Below are 24,690 nucleotides of genomic sequence, written 5' to 3'. Positions count from 1 at the left end.
AAGCCGTAACCAAGTGAAGACTGGTTTAGAATAGTATTTAATTTCACTGCTGACTAATGCCTGGCTGTGTGACATATTGATTCAAAGACAAGAACAGAACCAGACGATTTATGGGTGGGGAAGACTAAGACTATGGGGAAGAGGCCACAATCGGTTTATTATAGAATAAGATTGTCTCCATGGCAAACACATGACTGATACAAGCAGGCATTGTTTCATAAAAAAGTACAATAAAAGGCAGTTGGAATGATATATTTGGTTGTCACCGCAAGGCACTAAAAAGTAAGACCTGTTTACAGTATACCATTCTGTAAAATCAGTTGTCCAAATGTACAAACACAGACGAAAACATACTGTGCATATTACACATCACAAACAGATAATTTCCTCCTTTTTGATAGTTACAAAACAATTGCATCTGTGACCGAGGTCAACTCGTATTTAATTCTCTGGATTTCTTATTTAATACTGTCACATATGAAAATAAATCTGCATAATTTACACACTAAGTTCCTTTAATGCTTAGCTGACCAATGTTTATATAAAAAAAGAGAAAATATGTCTAACGAATGCACAGCATTCGTGAATCTGAGTACGACTTGCGTTTCCCTTAAGAACCTTTATTTATTTATTTATGTATTTATTTATCTTTATTGATATTTCCTTATAACAAAACTGTAGTCCTTGTTCTAAGTGACGCTTGTAAAAAAAAAGTCACAATCGTTATGTCCGCTGTGATCTGAATCTATGAGCTCCAGATTGCTTCGCATGTCAACAAAACACGTCAAGAGGATACTAGTGTGAGATTCACGTATCGCGGGGTGTGGCTGAAACGTGGCAACCCCCCTGTTTGAACGCATAAACCCGAAAGGGGGGGTTCCGCAGACAGGAAGGAGGGATCTCCGCAGACATGGCGGAGGGGTGAGACGGGCTTCAGAGGGTGCGTTCGAACCCCATGCTGGGCGTCTACCCCGCAAAATCTTGCTTGTGGAAGGAGAGGAGACACTTATTGAGGCAATAACGCGGTCGCGCCGAATTCCGGTCTGGTCCAGCAGAACATCCTGGATACATTTTAGAAATCCCTCCCGACCAAAATCATCCAAAAAAAAAAATCCCCCCAAAAAACCCTGAAACAGAGACAATCCCTTGGTTTCCTCGTTTTTCTATAATTCCATGATTTCGGCGATTCCCACATCTAGACCTGAGCTCCAAGAAAGGCAGTTGCAGATGGATTCCGTAATACAAAGCAAAAGGACGCGGTAAATACAGAAGAAATGTTGGGGTGGAAAAAAAACAACTGCTGCTGCTAGACTATAAACCCAAAAATAAAATGTAGTGATAAGGCGGTATTAGGTAGTGATGTCATCGGAGACCCAGAGAGCCTGGGTCTTTGTCTGAGAGGAAGCAGGAGGCCTCACGTGTCACACAATGCCCATAATGCACCTCTTCGCTGGTGACTCCCTGCAGAGAAGCCTCATTGAGTAGAGCTGTTACAGGGAGCTGAAGTTTACAAACCACAGATGCCAACAGAAGGGAGAAAAGCAGGCTAATAGGTAGTACTCCATTAATACTCCATGGATGATTAAATCCAGTTTATTTTTAAATTCCCTTTGCAGAAGACTCCATTAAAGGGGTCCTAACTGTTGTTCTTTGTGGGCGTTGGTGGTTCGGAGTCAGAGAGAAGAGGTGGGCGGAGCTTTAATAATAGCTCCCCAGGTGGGACGGGGCGTGGGCGTTGGGGTGGCGGGGGATGCCGGGGTTGGGGTACATCCCGCCCGTCGGGGAGTTCCAGTAGGGCGGCGGCCCGAAGAAGCCGGCGGAGCCGACGGGCACGGGGGAGGGGTGGGAGGCGACGAAGTTGACCTTCTGCTGGTGGGCGTGGTGGTAGGGGGGCGCGTAGGGCAGCTCCGGGGGGTACTTGTAGACGGAGGCGTCGGCCGGGTGGGGCTGCAGCGCCTGGGCGATGCCGTGGAAGTCGAACTTGTAGGCGTAGCGCTTGCCGTGCACCTTGGTCATGATGTTCTTGTCGTAGTAGTAGCGCAGCGCGCGGCTCAGCTTGTCGTAGTTCATGTTGGGCTTGCTCTTGCGCTCGCCCCAGCGCTTGGCCACCTCGTCCGGGTCCGTCATCTTGAACTCGCCGCTGGTGCCCTCCCACGTGATGCAGCCGGCGTTGGCGCTGTCCGACAGGAGCTCCAGCAGGAACTGCCACAGCTGGATCTGACCCGAACCTGAAGAAACACACACACACACACACACACATTACACACGCACACATATGAATTACACATACATGCAAACACACACACGTATACATATGCACAGACACACACACATAACATACGCAAGCACACACACGCACACAGACAATTCAGAGCACGTCAGACCAATATTATTACACCTATCTATTACATCTCATTTATTCCTTTATGTTAATGCAAGTCTCATTCAGTCCCATAACTGCGTCCCATTGGGTAATCGTTAAAGTGACATGACACACAGCTTCAGTAATCGCGCACACGGCGGATCTGAAGCATCCCTCACCGGGGTTGGCCAGGCGGCTGCTGGTGGGACCCAGGACCTGGTACGGATCTGAGCAGGACGAGGAGAGAGAGAGAGAGAGATGGCGGGTGAGTTAGCGTTAGCACACTGAGCTTAGCGCAGACGAAACGGGGCGGGGGTGCGAGCGCGAGAGACGCTGCTTCACCTGGCTGGGGCCTCTGCGGCTCCGCGGTTTTGGGAACGTTCTGCGGGACCGCCAGGGAGCCTGCGAATGGGAGGGGGGCGGGGGGCGGGGGAGAGGGAGAGGGAGAGGGAAAACTGAGTGGGGCTCAGACCACCAAAAAAGCAGGCTTTTTTTTTCGCGGCACCGTCGCGCGGTTCCAAGGAAAACAAGCCTGCGCGGCGGTCGCGCCGCTAAGTGCTTAATGGAGCTTAAGGTATGCGGCCGCTCCCGGGACCCCAAAAAACGCTTAACCCCTCGGGCGCCGCCGCCGTCCCCGGCTTCCGCGCGGAGTCCAATCCGGGCGTCCGAATCCCGCCCGGGTCGTAACGCTCGGACGGATTCGTCTCTCTCTCTCTCTCTCTCTCTCACCTTTTCCCCCGGCCATGCTGTTCGACCACCCGGCCCGATGCACAGCCTCGTAAGAAGAGGATTCTGGGAAGGAGGGAGCGGGGGTAGAAGAGAGAGAGAGAGAGGGAGGGAGGAAGGGAGGGAGAGAAAAAGAGGGAGAGAGACGGACGAGGAGAGAAATTTAACAACACTGGCAAGAGCAAGCGCAAAATAGAACGTTCACGCACCTCAAGTCTAAAGAGGGGGAACTCTCCCAAGGAAAACTAACAAAGAAAGAAATGTTGGCACATCGAGTCATTCTGAGTGGACTCCAGACACCCTTCAAGCCACCATTTCTGAGCGTGTAATTAAGTGCAGTCTGGTTTTAAAAAATGCAGTTACTGTGTATAATATGACACCTGGAGCTGAAAGCAGACAGCAACCACATTACTCATAAAGTTCTATAACTGCAAAGTGCTGCCTAAGATCGGCTGGATATTAGACACTTTAATTTCTGTGCATTTTCCACAGTTGTCAGCACACCGTGTCACGACCAGAAGATCCAAAATAAATAATTCACAAATGACTTTTTAGAAGAACATAAAACAGTGCCACCTAGCTGCTGACGAAGCAGTTTCGACCGACAGAAACAGTGTCCTTCGCCACCTTGAATGGAACAGAAGCGCGTTGGAGTTCTCCCTGTGTGAGACCCAGCAGGAGGCCTCAGCGTGTTGTGTAAATTAGGCTGTCATTTCCCTTCAGCTGTGTTTGCCAGGGTTTATGACCGGCCCGAGCAGCGACGCTGAGACACCTGCGTTCATTCTGGCTGTAACCACAAACACACACACACACACACACACACACACACATATGCACACACACACACACACACACACACATATGCACACACAGAGGTATGCACACATACACATGCATGCACACATATGCACACACACACACACACAAACACACATATGTCCAAACACATGCAGTCACACACACATTCAAACACAGATGCAAACACATGCATATGTAAACACATGTAGACAAACATCCAAAGACACACGCGCACACATGCAAACACATGCACTTGCACACACACACATACAAACACACACACACTCACGCAAACACATGCACTTGCACACACACATACAAACACATGCACTTATTTGCACACACATACAAACACACGCACTTGCATGTACACACATACAAAGACGTGCACTTACACACATACACAAACACACATACACCTTCAGCGACCCAAAACCTACAGGAAAAAACAACTTTGCGTTCTCATTTCTGAAGCAGTGTCGCCTCCTGGACCGATTGCCATAGCGACAGCCCCCGCTGCGCCCCGTGACCGAGCCCCACGTGTCAGACGGGAGTCCGCCCCCCACATCTGCTCCGCGCAGCTGTTAACGCCTCTCTCCGCGGGACGTCCCGGGGCTGACGCGTGACACTCCGCAGTCCCGCCCGTGACTTTGGGACGGGGAACAAAGCCGTCGCGGCCCGGCCAGCGCGGGCCGTCCTCCCAGAACTGGGGTTCGAGGATGTGACGTGGCGGTTCTTTGAGGCCGTGTGATTTACAGGAAACAGACAGGCCGAGGCGCGCCGCAGCGACGAGCAGAGAGAGGACGCAGCGCGCACTGACCCCGGGCCAGTTTACACGCCTGCACGCATCGCGCCACGGCAATGGCAGGCAGCCAGGCAGCGTCACGTACCTCTGATCCCAGATCAGTATACACACCCAGACGGCATGACTATGAGCTGTGCAACTGAAGCCTCTGTGTGCCGCAGTTAATTCAAGCGCCCTCCGGCTGATAATCCACTTCCAGCAATGATATCCTCTGCACTCTGCAGTCTAAGCACAGGGCTACACTGCCCCCCTCTGGTGAACAGATGCATTACACAATGGCACGGTTCAATACTAAACGGTATCACTTCAAGCCTTAATGAGGGCTTTAAATCAGGGTAATACCTGGCATAATTTGCTCTGTGGAGTTTTTTACGTAACTACGGAAAAGAAGTCTCACAGTTCCGTAATTGAAAAGAAAAGAGCACTTTGAGACTGAAAGTGGTGACTGAGTTAAACCAGCTCAAGAGCTCTGAGAAAATGAGAACGCATTATATTCATTCCTTTAATAAGCCCAGACAGATGAGGTCAATAGAACCAGACGAGAGGAAAGCTAGCAGCGGACCGGTGCCAAAAAAATTCCGCCATTTCACTGCGTTCTCCTTCGCTTCGCAGCCGATAACGCAGCAACGCAACAGTTCATACTGTTTATCGCTCACGGCGACTTATTCCACAGGCCCGACGAGCACAACGCACGCGGTCTAACAGAACGCACAGGAGAAAAACAGTTAGCGAAGTGCGACAGCAACCTGTAGCATCCAACTGCCAACAGCGCAAAACCGAGCCAGTCTGGCAAAGCGAAATGCAAATCTACGAATCACAGCAACTCCGATATGTAAATAACGGCAATAAAGTAACCAACTGTTCCCGATCGGCGCGACTGCAAGGACGATAAAACTACCGTCAAGATTAGCTCAGGAGGAATTCTTTAATTCCTTCCTTTTTCTTTGATTCATATGCCTGAAAGCCTCTCTCTGTTTTTACTGCCTCCATCTCCCTCGCTCTCCATTTCACTGTTTTTTTTAACGTTTTACATTCTTGAGTCTTGCGTTGTCGGGTCTGTTAGAAGGCACCGTGCCTTATGTCTGTTTTTCTGAGGGGGGGGGGGGGTGGGGAGGGGGGGTGTCCCAGGAGGGGGGGTGACGGGCGGGCGGGCGGACGGTCGGCGTGAGGCTCAACCTGTCAGCTCCAATCTGGGGTGGGCCGGGCGGAGGGGGTTGGGGGGGTTGGGCCGGGCGGCGGCGGTGGCTGGCCGGGGTCCTGGGAGATTTGGGTTTCCTGCCCGGCCCTGGTCTGCAGACAGCCCCCTCTTTGTTTCGGGACCCCTGCCCCCCCTCCCCCCTTTCCCCTTCTGTTTCTACTCTGCCGAAAAAACACACGGGCACTGCCCCCATCCTGAGGGTGCCGGGGGTCACAAAGCCAGGGGCAGGGGGCAGGGGGCACGGGGTGGGGGGGGGGTGAGGAGAGCGGTTCTGTTTTTGGGGGGGGGGGGAGAAGGAAAAAAGGAAAGCCTTATCATATGAAATACAGCTTCACAGCCAGGCGGTTGTAATGAGAGGACAGACTGGGGGGGGGGGGGGGGGGGGGGGACTGGCTAGCAGTCGTCACGGGGACACATCTGAAACAACACGGGGCCCACACGGCGAGGGGGGGGCCAAACCGCAGGGGCCCATGGGAGAAAGAAAGAGGCCTGTGTGACAGACTCTGGCCTGGGGTGGAAAAAAAAAAGGGGGGGGGGGGGGATGGGGAAGCACGACGAGGCCGACGCAAAACGCGGGATAGGCTCGTCCCTTAGCCCCGCCCATCTCGGTTCGGCACTCAGGGAAAAGCAAGAGGCCGGAATGATCCGGAAAAGCCTTTTACGAGCCAGCCGCTCCGCCAGCTACGCGGTATTAAGACACCGCTCTGTAAACACGCCGCCGTTTCCGCGCCGCCGCTCTGGACGCGTACCGCGTACTCGGCTTTCACGGGCGAAGGGCCCGTCGTATATCACAGCCTGACGCGGGGAAGGGGCGAACGCCAAAAAAGAGAGGGGAGAGGGATTAGCCACGAAGGGCTAATAAAGCCATCGGAGCCAATGAGCAGGAATCCGAACTGGCGGTCCAAACTCGCGAAGACAGCCCCCGATTCTCAAACTCCTTCGCGCGTCGCCGTCGGGAGTCTCGCGCTGTTAAATCTCGCCCTCGCCGCTACGCACAAACGTCCTCACTTCCCTTTCTGCTTCGTCCCGCGCGGCTGGAAGACGTTAGCGATCTCGCCCGTCAGAAGCAATAATCCCAAAGCGAGTTTGATTTATTCGTCGCGTCTGCGAGGAAGAGCGCATTTTAATGTGGAATACCGGCACCGCGAGCCAGCCTGCTAAATCGACGCGAGCACACAATGTAATTTAGACGCGCGGTAATAAAAAAAAAAACCAATAACGATAACCAAACAGTTCTTCTCGTCCTCGGTTAAAAATGTCAGAACGTAGCATATCGAGTGCTTTCGAGGTTCCGGCCTGGAATCCCCCCCCCCCACTCCCCCCCCATTAAATGGCGCAAGCTGTGTTATTATTAAGCAGGTCTGGAGGAGACGGGCTCTGTTAAGGCTTTACCGCCAGGCAGAGTGCAGGTTGTTAAAGTGCTAGTGCTAGGCTAGCTCACCCGCGGCAGCGCTAACGGAATCTCTCGCACGGCTAGCGGTGCGGCGGTGGGCGCGGGGGTAATCGGGTTTAAATGGGAGCCGGGGCCAGGGGCCCTGTGAGGTGGTGTGGGGCCGATGGGGGCCACTGGGGGCCGAGCTCTTATCATTACAGGCCTTCCTCTTCGCTCACCTCTGCAGTACTGCTCCCACACCCGGCACTATCACTGTTATTACAGCCCTGCTCCAGATGTGTTCAAGACAAAACACACACATGCTCTCTCACACACAGGCACACTGACACATGCGCACACACACACACACACACACACACACACACACAGGCACACACACAGGCTCATCCACACACACACACACACGCATACGTAAATACGCATACACACATGCATGTGCACACACACACACACACACACAAACACACAATTTACACCACCCTTGTGCACACACATACACACGCACGCACGCACACGTACACACACACACACACACACACGCACACACACACACACACACACACACACACCACCTCTCTGGCATAGCTTCATAAGAGGCCACTTCCCGTCTCTGTCTCTCTGCATCCTCTCCGCAGCACGCAGCCCGCCCTCCACTTGAATAAAATTTGGGAAAACAAAGGCGCACGTGCCCCGGCCTCTTCAGTCCCCGGCTACACCTGCCCCTCCTGCAGCTTTCTCTGTAAACAACCCCCCCCCCCCCACCCCCTCCCACCCCCCTCCCTCAAGAAGGAGCTCCCTCTCCCCAAACACCTCCTTCTCTCCCTCCTCCCTCCCCAGGTTTAAAGAGGAGCGTTCATCTGCCCTCAGTGTGGATAATGCCCTCGGTTCCATACGCACAGCTAAGGCCAGCAGGGCACACGTAGAGCACACAATGCCACAACCGCTTCACACGAAGGTTCAAACTGAGACAAAGAATCAGCCTCTGAGCTGAGTGGGTTAGGCGCAGGAGAATGAGGCTACGAGTCCTGAAGTCTTGACCTGGTTTAAGAGAGCCAGTTGGACGTGGCCTGGAACTGAATTCTGAAGCCGAAGTGGGGAACGGCTAAAGCCTCTTCCCTTCAGCTGTTCTTAACCTGAATGGGGCTGAAGGGGCAACAGGAGCGACCGCGTCATTAGCATCGCTACAATGGAGACACCTGGCTCTCTGTGAGGCTCGGGTCATATCTGCGGCCACTCGACTCGGCCTCTGCGTCTCCGGACGGAAAAGCTGAAGGGTCGCGAGCTCGGCACAGCTGACCTTGCTCGGCGAGATGAGAGGAAATCTGCACGCTCATCTCGTTTTTTTTCAGGACCGGGTTCATTTCCTGAAAAGTTTAGCCTCCGGCGCTAAAATATTCTCCATTTGTCGATCGCTCCCCGTTTTTCAGGGCATTAAACACGTGGACAAATTCTGCGCTCGTCTGAAAGTCTGTCCTCGCAAAATTCTGTCCCTTTTTCACACTGCGGTTGGACTGAACAGACCCCATAGTCAGAGAGACGCCCAAGAGACCACACGCCATTAGAGAACATCAGTGTTCAGCAGGGTCAGGAGACACAGGCGAAAAGGCTGTTTTACCTTCTTTGGCAGCCAGACGAGGAGACTGCTCCGTGTGAGATGGGGCGCTGTACGATAGCGTTGAACTACCTGCAGGAAGAAGCACGACAGGGTTAGGATCTTAGATCAGATATACTACCTGGACCCGACTACTTTTAGACTATTATCAAGGCTACTTTTCATAGATCTCTCTCTCTGTCTGTCTGTCTCCCTCTCTCTCTCTCTCTCTCTCTCTGTCTGTCTCCCTCTCTCTCTCTCTCTTTGATCTTGACTACCACAGTTGCATTCACCTGTCAAATCTTTCTGAAAAACATCAGCTCATATTATAATTATTTAACCTGTGTTCCGTACTCATTACGAGCAATTAATAACGCTAATTTGTCCAAAAAAAAACCATCATGTTAAAACTATCTCTTCTTCCATTTCAAGGGTTATTGCCACAGTGAAGCGAATCGCACAGACAAAACGAACCCCCCGGAAGACGGCACTCTCCGGGAATTCGATTTGATCCGAGGGATTAATCTCCGATCGTTTTTTTGGGCTACGTTTCAATTACGATCCATCACTCGCCCCCCCCCCCCCGAGTCACCTGCGCCGTGATCCCTGAACACAGTACAGCCCATTTAGCTCGTTACCGCGACGTTAACGAGAAGGTAATATCCTCGGGCTCGATCGCCCGCGCTAATAAACGCCTTTCACTCCCGATAGCCGCGGCGGAGAGACGCGGTCGTCGCGTGCGGCTCCGCTTTAATCGAAGACCGAGACGGTAACCACGGCAATTAAAAATCGACGACGCGGATCGCGCGCGCGCGTCCCTCGGCATAAATTAAGAGGTCTCCCGGTCGGTCTAGACAGCGGCGTGACACCGCATTGTATCCGTTCAGCAGACTCTCTCTCTCTCACACACACCCAGAGTAACTCACAGATGCAATGGAACATAAGCACACCGGGCCTGATTTATATGGGAAACAGCGCCGGGGACGGCGGCTAACGCTAATCCTAGCCTAGCAAGTGCGTTTGCGGCATCGTTAAGGCATTGAATGCTGCGCCCGCCCTGATGTTAATTACATTAGAAAGACTGCGGGGAGCTGTGGATAAGAACGGAACGAAGGCTCAGGCCTGTATTCACAAAGAGCCTCTGGTTCAGGAGCGCTGATCTGGGAACAGTCGTCCCTTGTCCACGTCCGACCCATATCCATTTAGACCCGGATGGCTAAACTGATCCTAGACCAGCTCTCAAACTCTGTGAGCCTCAGTGTGAAGAGGTGTTTTTTTATTTTTTATTTTTTTGTCTGCCTCAGAAGACGGGCACGTGTTCTGCTTACCGTGACCTGTTTTTTACTTTCCCGTAAGAGCGTAAAGGAGAAAGCAGAGAAAACACCAGGAAAAGGAGGAGAGAGAAAGGTAAAAAAAAAAAAACTCCACACGACAGTCTGAAGAAGGGGGGGGGGGGGGGGAACAAGAGACTAAACGTGACTAAAAGTTGAGTTTCTGAGGAGAGGGAACGGCTTTTCCGAGAGGGGGGGGCGGAGGCGCATAATGCGGTGGCTGGCCGTTATTTCGGGGGGAACAGAATGCCTTCAGTTCATCTGGACTGAGGAGCGAAGCGAACGAGAAGGAGAGAGAGGCCGCCCCACCGAACGACTGTTTGTGTTGGGGGATGGGGGGGTGTAGAGTGGCGGGGGCGGTTTTGGGGGTTTTTTTTATGCATGCGCTCATATTTTTAAACCCCCCCCCCCCCCCCCCCCACAGCGGTCCTGCCCCAGCCCCGAGGCAGCCGAACAGGGAGGCCATTGTAACCCGGCGCGTTCCGCCAACCGCCGTTCGCCGCGCGGTCTGAGGAGCGCGGAGCGAGCCGACCGGCCCGGTCGCGCCTCGCGGGCCGGCGGTTAACCCTCTCCGCCGCCGCTACCCGCCGCGGACGACCGCACGGGGACCGCGCGCCAGACGGCCGGACCGGAGGAGCAGGGGGGGGGGTCACGCGGTAAACGGTGGTGAGCCATCGCGGTCGTCACGGGGACGTTTGGCAGCGGCGCCCGTTTACTCTGTTCCCGGAGAATGAAGGAGCTCGAAAAACAGAAACCCGACGTCTCGCTGGGCCGACGTCAAGATGGCCGCCCGTTTCAGCCTGTCCCGCTCGCAGCCGAGCCCGGCCGGCGCTGACTCAGCTATATTTCCCTTTGCGATCTCTACATGATTGTGTACATGGAAATTTAAAATAAATATATATCCCCCCCCCTCCCCCACTCAAACTGAAAGCAGAAATATTGACAGAAGGCCTTGCAGAGTGTTGGAGATTATTAGCGCTGTTTTAGCGGTGTTTTCGTGCAGATGGACTGTGGCCAAGGCCTGAAGGGTTTGGGCTGTGTGCTGGGGGTGAGCCCACAGGTCAGCCCCATGCCCTGGCACTGCGTGCACAACACATGTAACAGGTGAGGTTTTTATTTGTAATTTGATTGGCTTAATTTGAATGTCAACTGGAAATCTGTTATATTCCATTTCCACACACAATCCACCTCATCTCACCCATGACCCCCCAGTTTGGGTCAGGAGCCAGTGTCAGGCAGGCTATCCCCTCCCCCCTTCTCTGTGAGTGTCAATCTGACTAAAGCAGGGAACTCCATTAAACTGAGAGACTGAGAGAGACAGAGAGAGGGAGAGGGAGGGAGAGAGAGAAAGAGAGAGAGGGGGGGACAGGGAGAGAAAGACAAAGTGAAAGAGAAGAGAGAGAAAAGAGAGGGGAGAGAGAGTGAGCAAGAGGAGAGAGAGAAGGACAGCGAGAGAGACAGAGAGAGACAGAGGGAAAATGGGAGAGACAGAGAGAGACACAGACAGAGAAACAGAGGGAAAGAGAGTCAGAAAGAGAGTGAGAAACTGTTAAAAGTTAATTTAGTTAGGGTTTAACTTTAACTTAATAGATAATAAGTATTATGTTCCTGTCATTTATGCTGTTATTGTTGTTGCTGCTTGTTTTCTTTTTTCATTTTAATTATATATTCTTACTGTGGTTGATTATTGTTATCACTACGCTTTGGCTATATGTATTTTTAAATATGTCATGCCAATAAAGCATTTGAATTTGAAATTTGAACTTGAACTGACAGCGAGAGAGAGAGTGAGTACTTAATACATACTTATTGATTTACTTCTGTTGCTGTTATTGTATATGCTGTTATTTGTATATATTGTTACATTTATCATTATTATTTTAATATTACTCTTATTTTACATATTATATATGTATGCTTTGGCAATAAATATGTCTGTATTTCATGCCAATAAAGCAACTTAAATTGAAATTGAAATTGAGTGGGAAACAGACAGAGAGAGAGAGAGAGAGAGAGAGAGAGAGAGCGAGTGGGAAACAGACAGAGAGAGAGAGTGAGAGAGAGAGAGAGAGAGCGAGTGGGAAACAGACAGAGAGAGAGAGTGAGAGAGAAACAGAGAGAGAGGTCCAGTTTCTGGCTCGGAACGCACGCATATGGTCTGCAGAAACCATTGAGAGCCTGAGAATGTGTTCAGTCTGAGTAACAGAGCACAGGACAGTTATCACTTTCCCCAGTAGAGCACTGTTATCTGCACGCCTGATTGAGAAAACAGCCTCCCCTCCGCACACCAAGCCGAACAAAATGATGAAACTGCACGCAAATCGAAAGCACACTGACAGAATCCCACACAAAACGTCCGGCCATGTGACTGACATATAAGTGGAAACAACGAATGGGCAATCACCACATTACAGAAAGAAAATGGATGTGCGCACTCCACAGAGAAATGCTCTGCTAGTGTTGCCAGGGCTAGACACCTAATATCCATGTATTTCACTCTCCCGCCACAACCCTGATTCTTCCGTTAAGTGTGGGAAGAAAAGAGTACTGTGACATCACCAAACGCTAAACTATGTCACGGCACGGATTGTATAGACCTGCCAGACACCCGTATTTCTTAAGACAGAAATCCCCTGTCTCCTTCTCGTTGAAAGCAATATAATGTAACGAGATGCCTTTTCTGAAGGTTTCATTGAAGTGAGATTAAGGACAATATCGCTGCAGAGGAAGTTTCGTACTGCAATATCGCACGGGAACCTCCTGCTAAGAGGCAGGAAGTAACGAAAGGAATGCTGGAGCTGGGTATCTGGTGTGCATAAAGAATCTGCGGTTGGTCTAATAAATAAAGCAATGCATTCTGGGTACAATTCTGGCAGTGATGGCTGCCTTCTCTGTGCTGCATACTGTCTCACCACAAGAACCAGAGACAGACAAAATTAGTCTTCCATAACAGAAATGGAATAGAAATGAAAATAAACTGAAATATAAACTATCGAGACAAATATACAAATATGTGCACATATATATATACACATTATTGTGCTATATATTTATGATCATTCTTTACACAAAGTCTGCATGTTTACAATATAAATATTATACCATATGTAACCATAACTATAACTATATATAACCTGGTTTTTCAACAGGGGGTCCACAGACCCCTGGGGTTTATTGAAGGTTCTGTAGCGGGTCCTTGGCCAGACTTGACTAAATATGGATTTGGGAAAATATTTTTAAAAGTAAAGCCTTTTTATAAACATAACCCTTTTTAACTCGACAGGATGCCTTTGAGTCTGGGTGTTGGTCCCTGAATCAGAAAAGGTTGAACACCCCTGATATATAATAACATAATACACACACTATAATCCCTTTCAGAAAACCTTGCAATGGACAAACAGTCGGTCTGTTCTTCCATGTTTGGCCTCATCGCCCTAAATGGGACGTCATAAGCAGGCCCCGCCCACAGGGGCGGAGATGGAATGGCTTAGTCAGATGGCCCCGCCCCCCCCCACCTGGCAGCCAGAGAGAGCCGTCATTTGAATTTCGGAGAAAGGAAACGCACTCCGCTGTTCCAAATCCTCCACGTGTACCAGAGGCCCTCTCCAAGTTTTCGCGACCGTGTCATGAACTGCGTTCAGAACCTCTAATGATGTCTCTGCGACCCCCGGATTTCGAGTGCGTGAGAGCGGCCATTTTCTCAACCGGTCCCTAGCATGCCGACTCGACCGCACTTGGCGGGAGAGGAACAGAGTCCCCCTCCCGCATTCTGGAACGGGCTCCTAAGAGCGCCTTAAGAGAATTCCTGAGAATTTCATCTTTTTCTCCAAAACACACAGCGGATAAATCAAAAGGGCTGCGTGTGCCCGGACGGTCCGCGCCGTCCCACCGCGGCGCACGCCAGGATAAGCTCGCCGGCTACCGCTACCTAACGAAGAATTTGGCTCCCCGAAAAACCAAACGGAGCCGCCAGGACCGCATGGGCCCTTCCCGCTCGAGGCACAACGGACCCATTATCCCGCCGCCCCGAGCGGACGTTTACGACTCTGGCCTTGAGCTCCCGCCCTCCCTCCTTTCCGTAAAAAAAAAAAGGCCTGGCCTGGCGTCATTTTCCAGGGGGGGCCAATCAAAAGGGCCGTCTCCGTCCCCATTCTGGGGCCCCGCCTTCTGACAGCTCGTGACACGACACTTGGAAGGTCGCGTAGGAAAGTCAGGAAGCTGTTGTGAGCGATGGTGCTTTTTCAAATCGTACACAGAGCCCACAGCAGTGCACGCTATGGGAAACTACTTTTAGGAAACACTTCTCAGTCTTTTTCAGTGCTAACCATTAGCTTTAAGAACCTCACTGATACAGCTGCTCATCTCAAATACCTATATGTCTGCTACATTCGCAGATCAACACCCGTTTATTTCACGAATGCAGGTTTTCTTGATTATTAACGTAAATCATGCACAGTAAACCCCTACTACGTCTTCAGACAGATCTTTTCCGGGCAAAGCCAGCCAATGGAGAGGGGGGTAACTCACTTTCCCTGAGGTAACTGAGATGCGACAGGAGGACGTCTGCGTTGTACACAGAGGTGAGCCTCAGGAAGTCCTCCTTGCTCATCTTGCAGAGCTCCTTGCCGTCCGTGTCCTGGAAGGAGGACGTGTCGAGTTCCAGCAGGCCGTACTCCTTGATGGCCCACTCCAGCCACTGCCGAACGTGGTCCTGGGTCCACAGGGAGGGGTCTGCGGGGAACAGGGCACGGTCGCTCCATGAGAACCACACTTTAATTATGATCGCTACATGTGAACCACACTTTAAACATGGTCGCTACATGTGAACCACACTTTAAACATGGTCACTACATGTGAACCACACTTTAATTATGATCGCTCCGTGTGAACTACAAATCAAACACAATCACTCTACATGAACCACACTTCAAACACGGTCACTACATGTGAACCACACTTCAAACACGATCACTCCACATTAGCCAGAGATGAAACACACAGCAAGGACATTCCTCATGGTCAGAACACGATTACGCCGTTTTGGCCAGATCTCAAAAACTGAATAAAAACAACAACAGTATTGTCATACTTCACATTTTAAGATGATGGGCTTACAGTCATTCACTACGTGCTCATTTTACGTATTAATAAGCTAATCTGAATTTTCATGACGCCCAAACAGATGTCTTTATTTACTCACACAATGAGTGGCAGCAAACAAAAGATCAAAGAGTGTCCAAGCAGATGCAGGAGCAATTCATGGAAGGACATTAATTCAAATGCAGTGTAAAATGATGCCCATTTGGATCGTGATGACTTACTAATTTCAATGGATAAAAGAAAACAAAAGCGAAGAGATCAATGTGGGGGGGGGTGTGGGGGGGGGGGGCTGTAGTGTTTTCAGTATTAAAATACTAATTTGTTTTCATGCATTTTTGCCCATTTCATTGTAGAAAAGGTTCTGCTTGCACACATGCAGTTCTGTCAAATGCTACATTGCCTCTCATAATATACTGTATATAGGGCAATGAGTACATTTGAGGTCACTGTGCTGTAACGTACATATGCTCATACACACACACACACATACAAAAACACACACACACACACACACACACACACACAAGCTTGCAGACACACACGCAGACAAGCACACACACACACGCACACAAGCACACAAGCACACACACATTCACACACGCACACACACACACACACACACAAACGGCAGGACGTGGTATTCTCTCACCTGCGGGGACGATAACTCTTCTCTCATTGGTGGTCATGTTAGGGGGCGGGCTGTTTTTCTCGTCCATGTAGCCCCCGTAGCCCATTTGGGAGCCCTCTGTCCCGCAGACAGGCTTGGCGCATTTCCCCACGCTGCAGTCCACGGGGGACCCCCTGTCCAACAGGAAGAGCGGAGTCAGAGAGAGGGGGGAGGACAAGGACACCCAAAACACACTGACCTCCCAGAGAGTGATTCAGGTATACAGGTATCACCCAACTGGTACTGCAAAAGGAAAACTATGGCTGTTCTGATATCAATATACTAAAACTAATTTATAGTTCTGTTTATAGATTTTTCAAATTTACTCTGTCTGTTTATCCTGGGGCTAGTATCACGAAGCAGGGTTACAGAGTTAGCTGGATAACTGAACTGAGTAAAAGCCGGAACCCACACAAATCTGGAACATGGACTGAAGTAAAAAGTGTTGCTCCGTGTTTTACTCAGCGCAGATATCGGGCTAACTCAGTAATCCTGCTTTGTGAAACAGGGCCTCTGGTTGATTTTTCGAGACTACAGAGAAAGTGGTTAGAGGTAAGAGGGGGAGGGGAGGGGGGGGGGGGCTGATCGAGAGCAAAGAGGGGACGCAGGAAAAGACGGGGGGGGGGGGCAGCGAATAAGAACAGGAAGGCGGACGGAGAGAGGACCTGGATCCCGCCCCGTTGACGTGGCTGTACTCGCGCTTGACGTTGACGCGCAGCGGGTGGCCGAGCCAGTCCTGCTGGGAGGGCAAGGGGCTGATTTTGTGAGGCTGCCCGTAGTCCGGCGGTCCCGACGCCGTCATGTCCGACTTGGGGAGGGGCGCCGCCGTGGCATATGGAGGCTCGAACAGGGACTGGTCCTCGCTCACAACAGACAGCGCCTCCTAGGGGCCAGAGCAAGAACCATTTCACATAATCATATACAAACGGTTAGCTGTAGTAGCTACTTCGCTTTGCCATGTACCTATAAGAGTAAGATTCGAAAGAACATTTTAGTCACATAACAAAAACTATTGTCTAGTGTCATACAGAACCCTGTTCAAGATTCGCAATTCCAGTAAGAAAATTTACTATTTGACTAATGATGACCACAACAGAAATCAGTATTAAAGTGCCATAAAATAAGATTTAAGCAAAACCAAACTGAGACACTAAAGAGCTGTACTTTTTAGCCTACACTGAAAGCACCCTATAAAATAATGCCCTTCAATGGAAGGGTGGAGGAGGACTGGAAGGGTAGAATTTTAATCAGGCACAAAGGGCCAGGCTTTAAAGGACCCCGCACAAGTGCTCGCAGCAAACAGCTTTCGCCCGCCTCAGGAGCTCCGCTTACAACACGCACATCTGCCAGCTTCCTCTCCCCACCGCCAGTCGCGTGCGTCGAACAGAAACAGAAGTTCGAACCCCGGGTCCGGCTGGGGGGGGGGGGTCGGCTGGAACAATGCGACTTCATTAAAGAAAACAAACACAAAGGGTCCACAGAAGTTTCCTCTGGAAACTCTCCTTTTGTTGTGTCAGGGTATCCTTCCTCTCGGCACAAGCGCAAATATTCAACCCAGGGGATCTCCTCGCTTTTAAAATAATTTTTTTTTTTTGCCGCGGTAACGAATCCCGTTCCCGTCCTGCCGGGGGTCAAGTGCCGCCTGATCCCGCTCGCGGCGCGCGGCGCGAAAGCGCCCGTCTCGAAAAAGGAAGCCGTTCCGCAGACCGGACGCCCGCCGAACATCCTCAAAAAGCCGCGGCTCGTTCTGGCTCGCCGAGGCGTTTTCCGAAAAAAAAAACCTGCCGGACGGAACCCCGCGCTAATTGAGTAGAGGCGTGTCCTAATTAACGAAGCAAGATCGCCGGCGTTACTCGCATCAGCGGTTCGGAAGACTCCATTGATCGGACACAATGACTAAGAGAAGCACTTAATAAAGTGTGAGAACTCTGGATAATTTAGTTAGGCTCCTGTTTTACCCTCTCTGTTCAAGATGAGAAGGGTTTTTGTTTCCTTTTGCCATAGGCTATTACGATTTTGCAATGCAACCTTCAATACACCAACCAAGGATAAATATCCAGTGTTAAAGGAAGTCGGATAGAATACTTTTAAATCTGATAGAGTATATGTGGTCCCGCCTGGACCCATATAAACAACGCTAGAGTCCATTTAACACTGAGAATCTTAATGTGTAAAAGCTCAGTTAACAACACAACACAGTCGTGTTTATGGAGATTAAAGAACGTAGATTATCAAACTTTAATCAGTTCTGCACACCTCAAAATTCCAAATAACGCGACATACGTTCACTTTGTACTCATCACTATAATGGGTCATTCTGTCCTCTCTCTATTTATCTCTACCTCTCCGGTTGTGATTTCCAGATTCTGTCCTGCCAATCAGCGGTTGACGGACAGCTTTGGGGGTTGAGACTGCAGCTCACACACTATTAAACACTTGGCACTCGCCACGCCCGGCCAATGAAAGCGCTCAGTAGTTGTCAGAGATGTGCCGAGATAAATCTGACGTACAATCAATTTCAAGAGCGCTGCCAAGTCACGGTCACCCTTGGGCACTATCTGGTTGGCCCACGCAAACTGGCTGGCAGTTGATAAATGGTAAACAGTAAATTAATGTGTCAGTCCAGCCAGATAAGTGCAGCTCAACCATGGACAACTGTTACACGTTAAGCTCTTTTCTCGGTTCATATCTGCCTCGACCACACACTGTCATTCGTGATTGTCGTGTAGAATGTTGACTGAAGATTACGCAGGCCGCAATGTGTTTTCAAATAAGGTTCGCCCAAATATACACATACTCACAGAATCAATACGAGTTCTGCAGCACAAAGAGAAGGTCGCTACAATAGCACGGTGCATCAACGCAAAATTAAAAGAGTGATGAAACCAGAAGGAGGAGTGGCCTGAGTTCTTACTCTCCTCCATTTAAACCTTTTTTCACCACAGGGCAAGCAGACCATCTACCTTTGACAAAGCAAACCTTTATCTGTCTGCTGCTCCCTACAGATTTATTCTTTTTTAATTGTTTGTGAAATTTGGAAAATTGACAAAAAAAACTGGGGGACCAAGAATATGAAGCCTCTTGTTCAGTCCTCCCACCTCATGTCCCTAAGTTAGAGGAACAACTGTCAAGTTGTGCTGATTTTGATGTTCATGCACATTTGTCAATCATTTCAACTGTCACGCTATGCGTTATGTTGATGTGGATTCAACATAAGACCACAACACTTTCTTAAACGCATGTTCTAAAATAGGAACAGTGTAATGACTGTTGAATGAATGGACACCCAATGTTGATGGAAACTACATTAGCAGCCAGAACAATAATACCACCACAGTGACCCTTGACCCTTTGAGGAAATGGGTCCCTCGTATTTTTCTATGCGCAGATGTATGGCTAAAAGGTAGCATTCCAGTACCAACCACAGCTATGGCCAGAGCTCTGGTCTGGTATGAACCAAAGAGAGGAGGGGGAGCGGGGGTGTTTGGAATGACTTTAGCTCTACCATTCCAAGCAGGACAACTCATGTCTGCTGGAAAACAATGTCCACCAGTCTGTCCGCTGTGTTCATCTCTCTGTTTTTCTACATATGTGAGTGTGTGTGTGCGTGTGTGTTGCGGGGGGGGGGGGGGGGGGGGGGGGGGGTAGTCTTTTGTTTTAGGAGGTAAAGGAAGCCTGACAGGATGCCAGATTGTGTAGAACAGGAAGTCTACCAGGGCTTCATTAAACACCCGAAATGATGAGCTCCTTTAGACACAATTATAAGTCAGTCAAAATGCTCTCTACAGTTCCAAATAGAATACAATACTTTTCATGGGACACCAAAAAAGTATTAGCACTTCTTTGTAACACTAATAACTGCATTCAAAACCATATAATCAATGCAATTAAAGAACAAGATAGATAATGTATGTGGGTATGTGTACAATATTGAACTAAACAAACTACAGAAAAATTTAGTGCATCAATACATAATTTTACCCATGTCACTGGCTAATTAATCTATGTTCTTGTTGATATTTTTTGTTGTCTGTTGGACATTAATTCGCATGAAACTATACTTAGGCTAATCTATAGAATAAGCAGGTAATGCAGGTTCTTTCCTTATGTCCTGTTGTGTTATCATACTGTTTTGCTGATCTTTATTTTATTATTTAACAATGAGAAGCCCCGGTTTTTCCCTCCAAAAGTCATTCTGAAACTGATGCAGATGACAATGGGGATTTTAAAAAATATTAGCAAAACTTCAGGCCCAGTGCCATAATGTAGCTTCCCCTTCTTGTACAGTGTTATCTGTAGCGTAAACTGACCATCTCCAAAATAAACTTTAAAACAAACATATTTCAATTAACAAAAATGCATCTGTGACAGAATAAAGTAATTGCAAGAAAGGCTTTTTCTAGGAATTCAACGCTGAATTTTTGTTTATTTATCTGAATTTTGGAACCTACACTAAGCCAAGGGCTACAAGTAACGAACGGAATTAAATTAGAGAAATGCACCTCTTAAACGCATTATCTGGCTACTCACTAAATAAGGCATTTGGTAAAGTACAGACGATTATGAAACCAGAGCTGGTGTCTCATATCATAAAAGTGTCCGAATGAACTGTATTAAGCGCACTCTAACTTAATTACCAGTAATATGCAAAACTCGGGGGTTCTAATGCGAGTTAGCTACTACCCAGACATAACACTCATTTAACCACGATCTTATAATTAATGCCTGAACTGCACAGCTGACTGAAGTCACAATTCAGCGTCTTTCGGTGTAGACTTGGTTGCTGGAACAAACAGCTGTGGATGCTATCATCTTTTATCATCGCGCAAAATAATAATACAAAGTTAAGCACGCACTGTTTTTTTTTTCTGGTTAAAACAATACACACAATAGACATGGGCTTTTTCAACTTCCTCAAGTTCGTAGCGGAATTCGTAGTTTTACATGGTTTCAGAATTGGCAAGACTCAAAAGTTCTGGCATAGCCTACGTTCTAAACACTTAATAGCACGACGGTCCACGGGGCGCCGTGCCACGATGATTGCGCAGCCGTCTAACCACTTAGAAGAAACGGAACGTCAACACATCTTTTTTTGTAAGTGTTTCTTAAAAACAACATGAAATTTCATCCTACAAATCTATTTCAATTTCTGAAACACTAACACAGTTCTTCGGGAAAATTATCACTTTCCAGACGCGCGTCCGCGCGCTCTTTCCAACTTCATATATAAGCGACGTATGTATTTTATTTTATATTTTTTTAAGTGTTTAAATAACCACATCCTACCACAGAGTCTTTACCATTTCTATAAAGTTGCGCTGCAAAGGAAAGGGGAAACAAAGGAGATCTGGCTACTACTTACAGAGCAAAAGAAAAAAAAAAGCACTCAACCAGTACCGTGTCTACGCGTAAGCACGATGAGCAGCCCAGCTGAAATGAAACGCAGTTCGAAAGCGCAAGCTGCCCTGAACCCATCCAAAAAAAAAAGAGACCCTTACCTTAACGGTTCCGTCCATTCTGGGCAGTTTTCACAGTACTCGAACAACATTCCAAACATGACACGCCGCAGAATTAATTCCAGCCCCCGATATGTTGCGGAGGGAAAAGACGGTTAACGGGACGATTTTTTCCTCCAAAATTTGGGAAGTGAAGTCACAGCTTTTGAGAGGGAAGCAATGTGTGTCACATCTAGCCCTGCCTTCATTACAACATCGAAGAGCAGGATACTTGTCCTGGGGAGATAAGCAATTGAAAACAATGGAAGTGTTTTCCTTTACTTAATTCTTTTAACGCGGAAATATTTAGTGATACTTGTTTACATACGCTACTACACGGAGAAGAGTGTATCAGGGGAGGTTCCTATGCTTCGTATTATTATTGAGACTCATTATTATTATTATTTTTTAAAACGACGAGATAATTTATAAACTATTAATTAAATATTATTTTTATTTTTGCTTAGAAAACGCTGGATTGACAACTAAAAGAAAATGAACCAAATAATTCCGTTTAATAAATATAAATAGTTCAAATGAATGCCGTCATACTTTAATCACAAGATGTGTATATACAATTCATCATATTCTGTGACTCATCGTAAAACTTGCAGTTTTCTTGAAGACTCGTGGTTTCTCGTGGTCCCGTTGCAGTCTGGTGAGATTATAAAATCCAAACAGCTAAAACCTTGAAAGCAGCTGCAGTTGATTAAAATACCAATAAACGTGGTGTAAATCAAACCGGAGAAAATGCGAGGTTAACTCGGTACTACCTGCGATTGGGAATTCAACGATATAACTTCGCGACAGTTTTCCCAGACCAAAGTAAGGACACACTTAAAAAAAAGAAAAAAAAAATCCAGAGAGGCTGCGCTTCTGACGCTCAGTTCCTGAAATCTGCTCAGCACGTGCGCTCCTTCCCGACGCTGTAGTAAGAGATGGAGTGCGTGTCTCTTACAGTGAATGGAAGGAATATCTGTTGGGTCTTGTGCTCGAGGCCCCCCTGTCCCGATTTGTCCGCCCTCCCGAATCCCTACCACCGTTGACATTGGATATTGGACAGCTTTTTACAAATAATCTGTTAAAATGCAACTAAAGCAACTGTATTAAGAACTGGTGCACTGCAAGATTTGGGGTAATACAACAAAGAAAATGGCATAAAATAGATTGCATATTAGTATTTTCACCTAGGTTGCTTGCTGGATTGTACAAAGTTCCTTGTAGTTGCAGTAGTAAGAGGTGGAGTAGCCTATGAGTAATAATAATTGTAACATGCAAAATGCTACAAACTGCTTTTCTTCATGAGAGAGAATAACAGTCTGGTGTGTCCTTCCTCCTTCCATGTAATCCCGTGTTTTAAATACCCTCATCAATCCAACCGTACACACTTCACATAATCCAGACGTGGAGTCAGTTGAGGGTGACCAGACCGACCGGACCGTCCCGCAGGGAGATGAGGAAACCGGGCGAAACTGACACGGGGTGGATTGCCCTCCGTTTTCGGGGTCCTGTGCGGGGAGAGGCCCCCCTCCAGTGAGGCACATCTGGATCCTGCTTAGGGTCAAGGCCTCCCCCTAGCCCGCGGCTAATTCAGCAAAGTGTAATTAAGGGGGAGACTTTTATTGTGCACTTTAGCAACAGTTATTCCTTCGCAGGTTCGCAGGTAGCCTGCACTCCGATTAAATATCTGGGTTTAATACGTCGACTAGAACAAGGGCTCAGAGGAGGACTTCAGGTCTAACAGATCGGCAGTGAAAGCTTAAGGAGTTTTCAAAACGAATTCAACAGAACATTTTCTACGTCCGACCATCGATCTCGGGGTTGTCAGCATGAGGTCATTTACCTTTGGGCTGTGCGGGATGATGGGATAGTCATGTAGGCTGTGCTGTGTGCGTGACCCTTATGCTCCAGAAAAATTAGCCAGAGCTTTTTAAAAAAAAAAAATGAAACAGAGCGATTTGTAAATGGGTGGTGAAACAGAATCTTAGTTGATTTTTATTGGCTAGTGGTAATATGGAGAATACTGAGTGTAGGCTATATGTATTTACAATAGTCTAGCTAAGATTTTCATATTTGAAATCAAGTTCAAAGCAAAACACAAGCAGCTGCATCTCCATTGTTTACAGTTTCGCAGGAAATTATGACACTGTGACAATGACCCGGAAGTACATATGTGCTGTTTGTGAGATCTTGAAAAAGTTGTGTGAGGGAAATGCAAAAGTTTTGCATGGGAACGCAAAAGTAGTTTCTTTTTTTTTTCTCACCCATGTCCCTTTAGGGTGTCCGTACATTTGGGCTGGCAAGTGTTATCCTGACCCAAAGAGCATTTGGGCACCTGCCCTAAACCTGCTGAAGGCACTGGAAGTCACCAGCGGAGATTCTCATGAGCAGACTTTTTTTTTTTAAATATGCAAAGGCATAGCAGAAAAGTTATTCAGTGATTCAGGCCGGGTTCTGGAAATCCGTGAGTCACTAAACCTCACTGAAAGCCAGACATCGTTTCGCGTCTCTGCACATTCCTCGCCTCCCTGCCTGGTCCCTCTATCAGAAATGGCAGTTCAGAATCGCTTTTTTGATGTTGTTACGTTCTGATGAACATAGCTGGGTGGTGAAGTAATGGTCAACTGTTAATCCACATCCATTTCAATACGGGGGGTGGGGGGGGAATAGAGGCGTTTTTTACTTTGGGGAAATTTCCAAGCGTTGCACTCGAGATGAAGTTGCACCAAACAATTTCAGGAGCATGTAAACAAAAGCAAGTTGGTTTACACAGCAGGCTACAGAACATCTGGACCGGCCCTGAAACTGATCTGATCATATCAACACACGCCTTCCTACTACCAGCTTCTGCTGAGAGATAGGTGAGAATATTAATGCAACACACACATACACACACGCATGCAGGAACACATGCACACTCACACACTCAGACATCAATTAAATTAATTTCCAAATTGAGAAAGGTAAGGACTTGACTCCTTCCTAAGTGAAGGCATATGTATGTGTATGTTTAAATCTACCACTCAAGTTTATCATTAAAACAATAACAGACATATTTCTAACATACTGTTTCAATAGACCGATGAAATGCACTGATGTGATTAAGTGGTGTACATGCAGCCGTGTACGAGTAATCAGAAATGGAGATGCTGCTATTACAAATTGTTTTATTCCATTTCTCCTCAACCACAAATCCCTTTTCGTCTGACATGACTCTGCACTTT

General features: G+C 48.3%; 1 protein-coding gene across 1 annotated transcript; it reads right to left on the bottom strand.

Annotated features, from left to right (window-relative positions):
- Window positions 1-21: 21 nt before the first annotated feature.
- LOC118236755 (Friend leukemia integration 1 transcription factor-like) lies at window positions 22-22,286 on the bottom strand. The gene is made up of 10 exons (XM_035435363.1): window positions 22,019-22,286; window positions 21,470-21,703; window positions 16,637-16,854; window positions 15,954-16,105; window positions 14,732-14,935; window positions 8,898-8,966; window positions 3,092-3,154; window positions 2,705-2,764; window positions 2,542-2,589; window positions 22-2,228 (listed from the first exon to the last, which is right to left on the bottom strand). The coding sequence occupies exons 2-10, from the start codon at window positions 21,485-21,487 to the stop codon at window positions 1,699-1,701; spliced, it is 1,362 nt and encodes a 453-aa protein (XP_035291254.1). The 5' UTR covers window positions 21,488-21,703; window positions 22,019-22,286; the 3' UTR covers window positions 22-1,698.
- Window positions 22,287-24,690: the final 2,404 nt, after the last annotated feature.

Source organism: Anguilla anguilla, chromosome 9, assembly GCF_013347855.1.
Source record: "Anguilla anguilla isolate fAngAng1 chromosome 9, fAngAng1.pri, whole genome shotgun sequence".
Classification (NCBI taxonomy): Eukaryota; Metazoa; Chordata; class Actinopteri; order Anguilliformes; family Anguillidae; genus Anguilla; species Anguilla anguilla.
Note: the sequence above shows the minus strand (reverse complement) of the source record. Positions and strands in the feature narration are given on the sequence as shown.

What these genes read in the sequence shown, in the direction of transcription:
- LOC118236755 (XM_035435363.1), bottom strand. An exon ending in GTCAACGGGGCGGGATCCAG is followed by an intron (nt 16,106 to 16,636) that starts GTCCTCTCTCCG and finishes CCTGTTGGACAG; the next exon opens with GGGGTCCCCCGTGGACTGCA. An exon ending in CAGCCGCCTGGCCAACCCCG is followed by an intron (nt 2,229 to 2,541) that starts GTGAGGGATGCT and finishes GTGTTTCTTCAG; the next exon opens with GTTCGGGTCAGATCCAGCTG.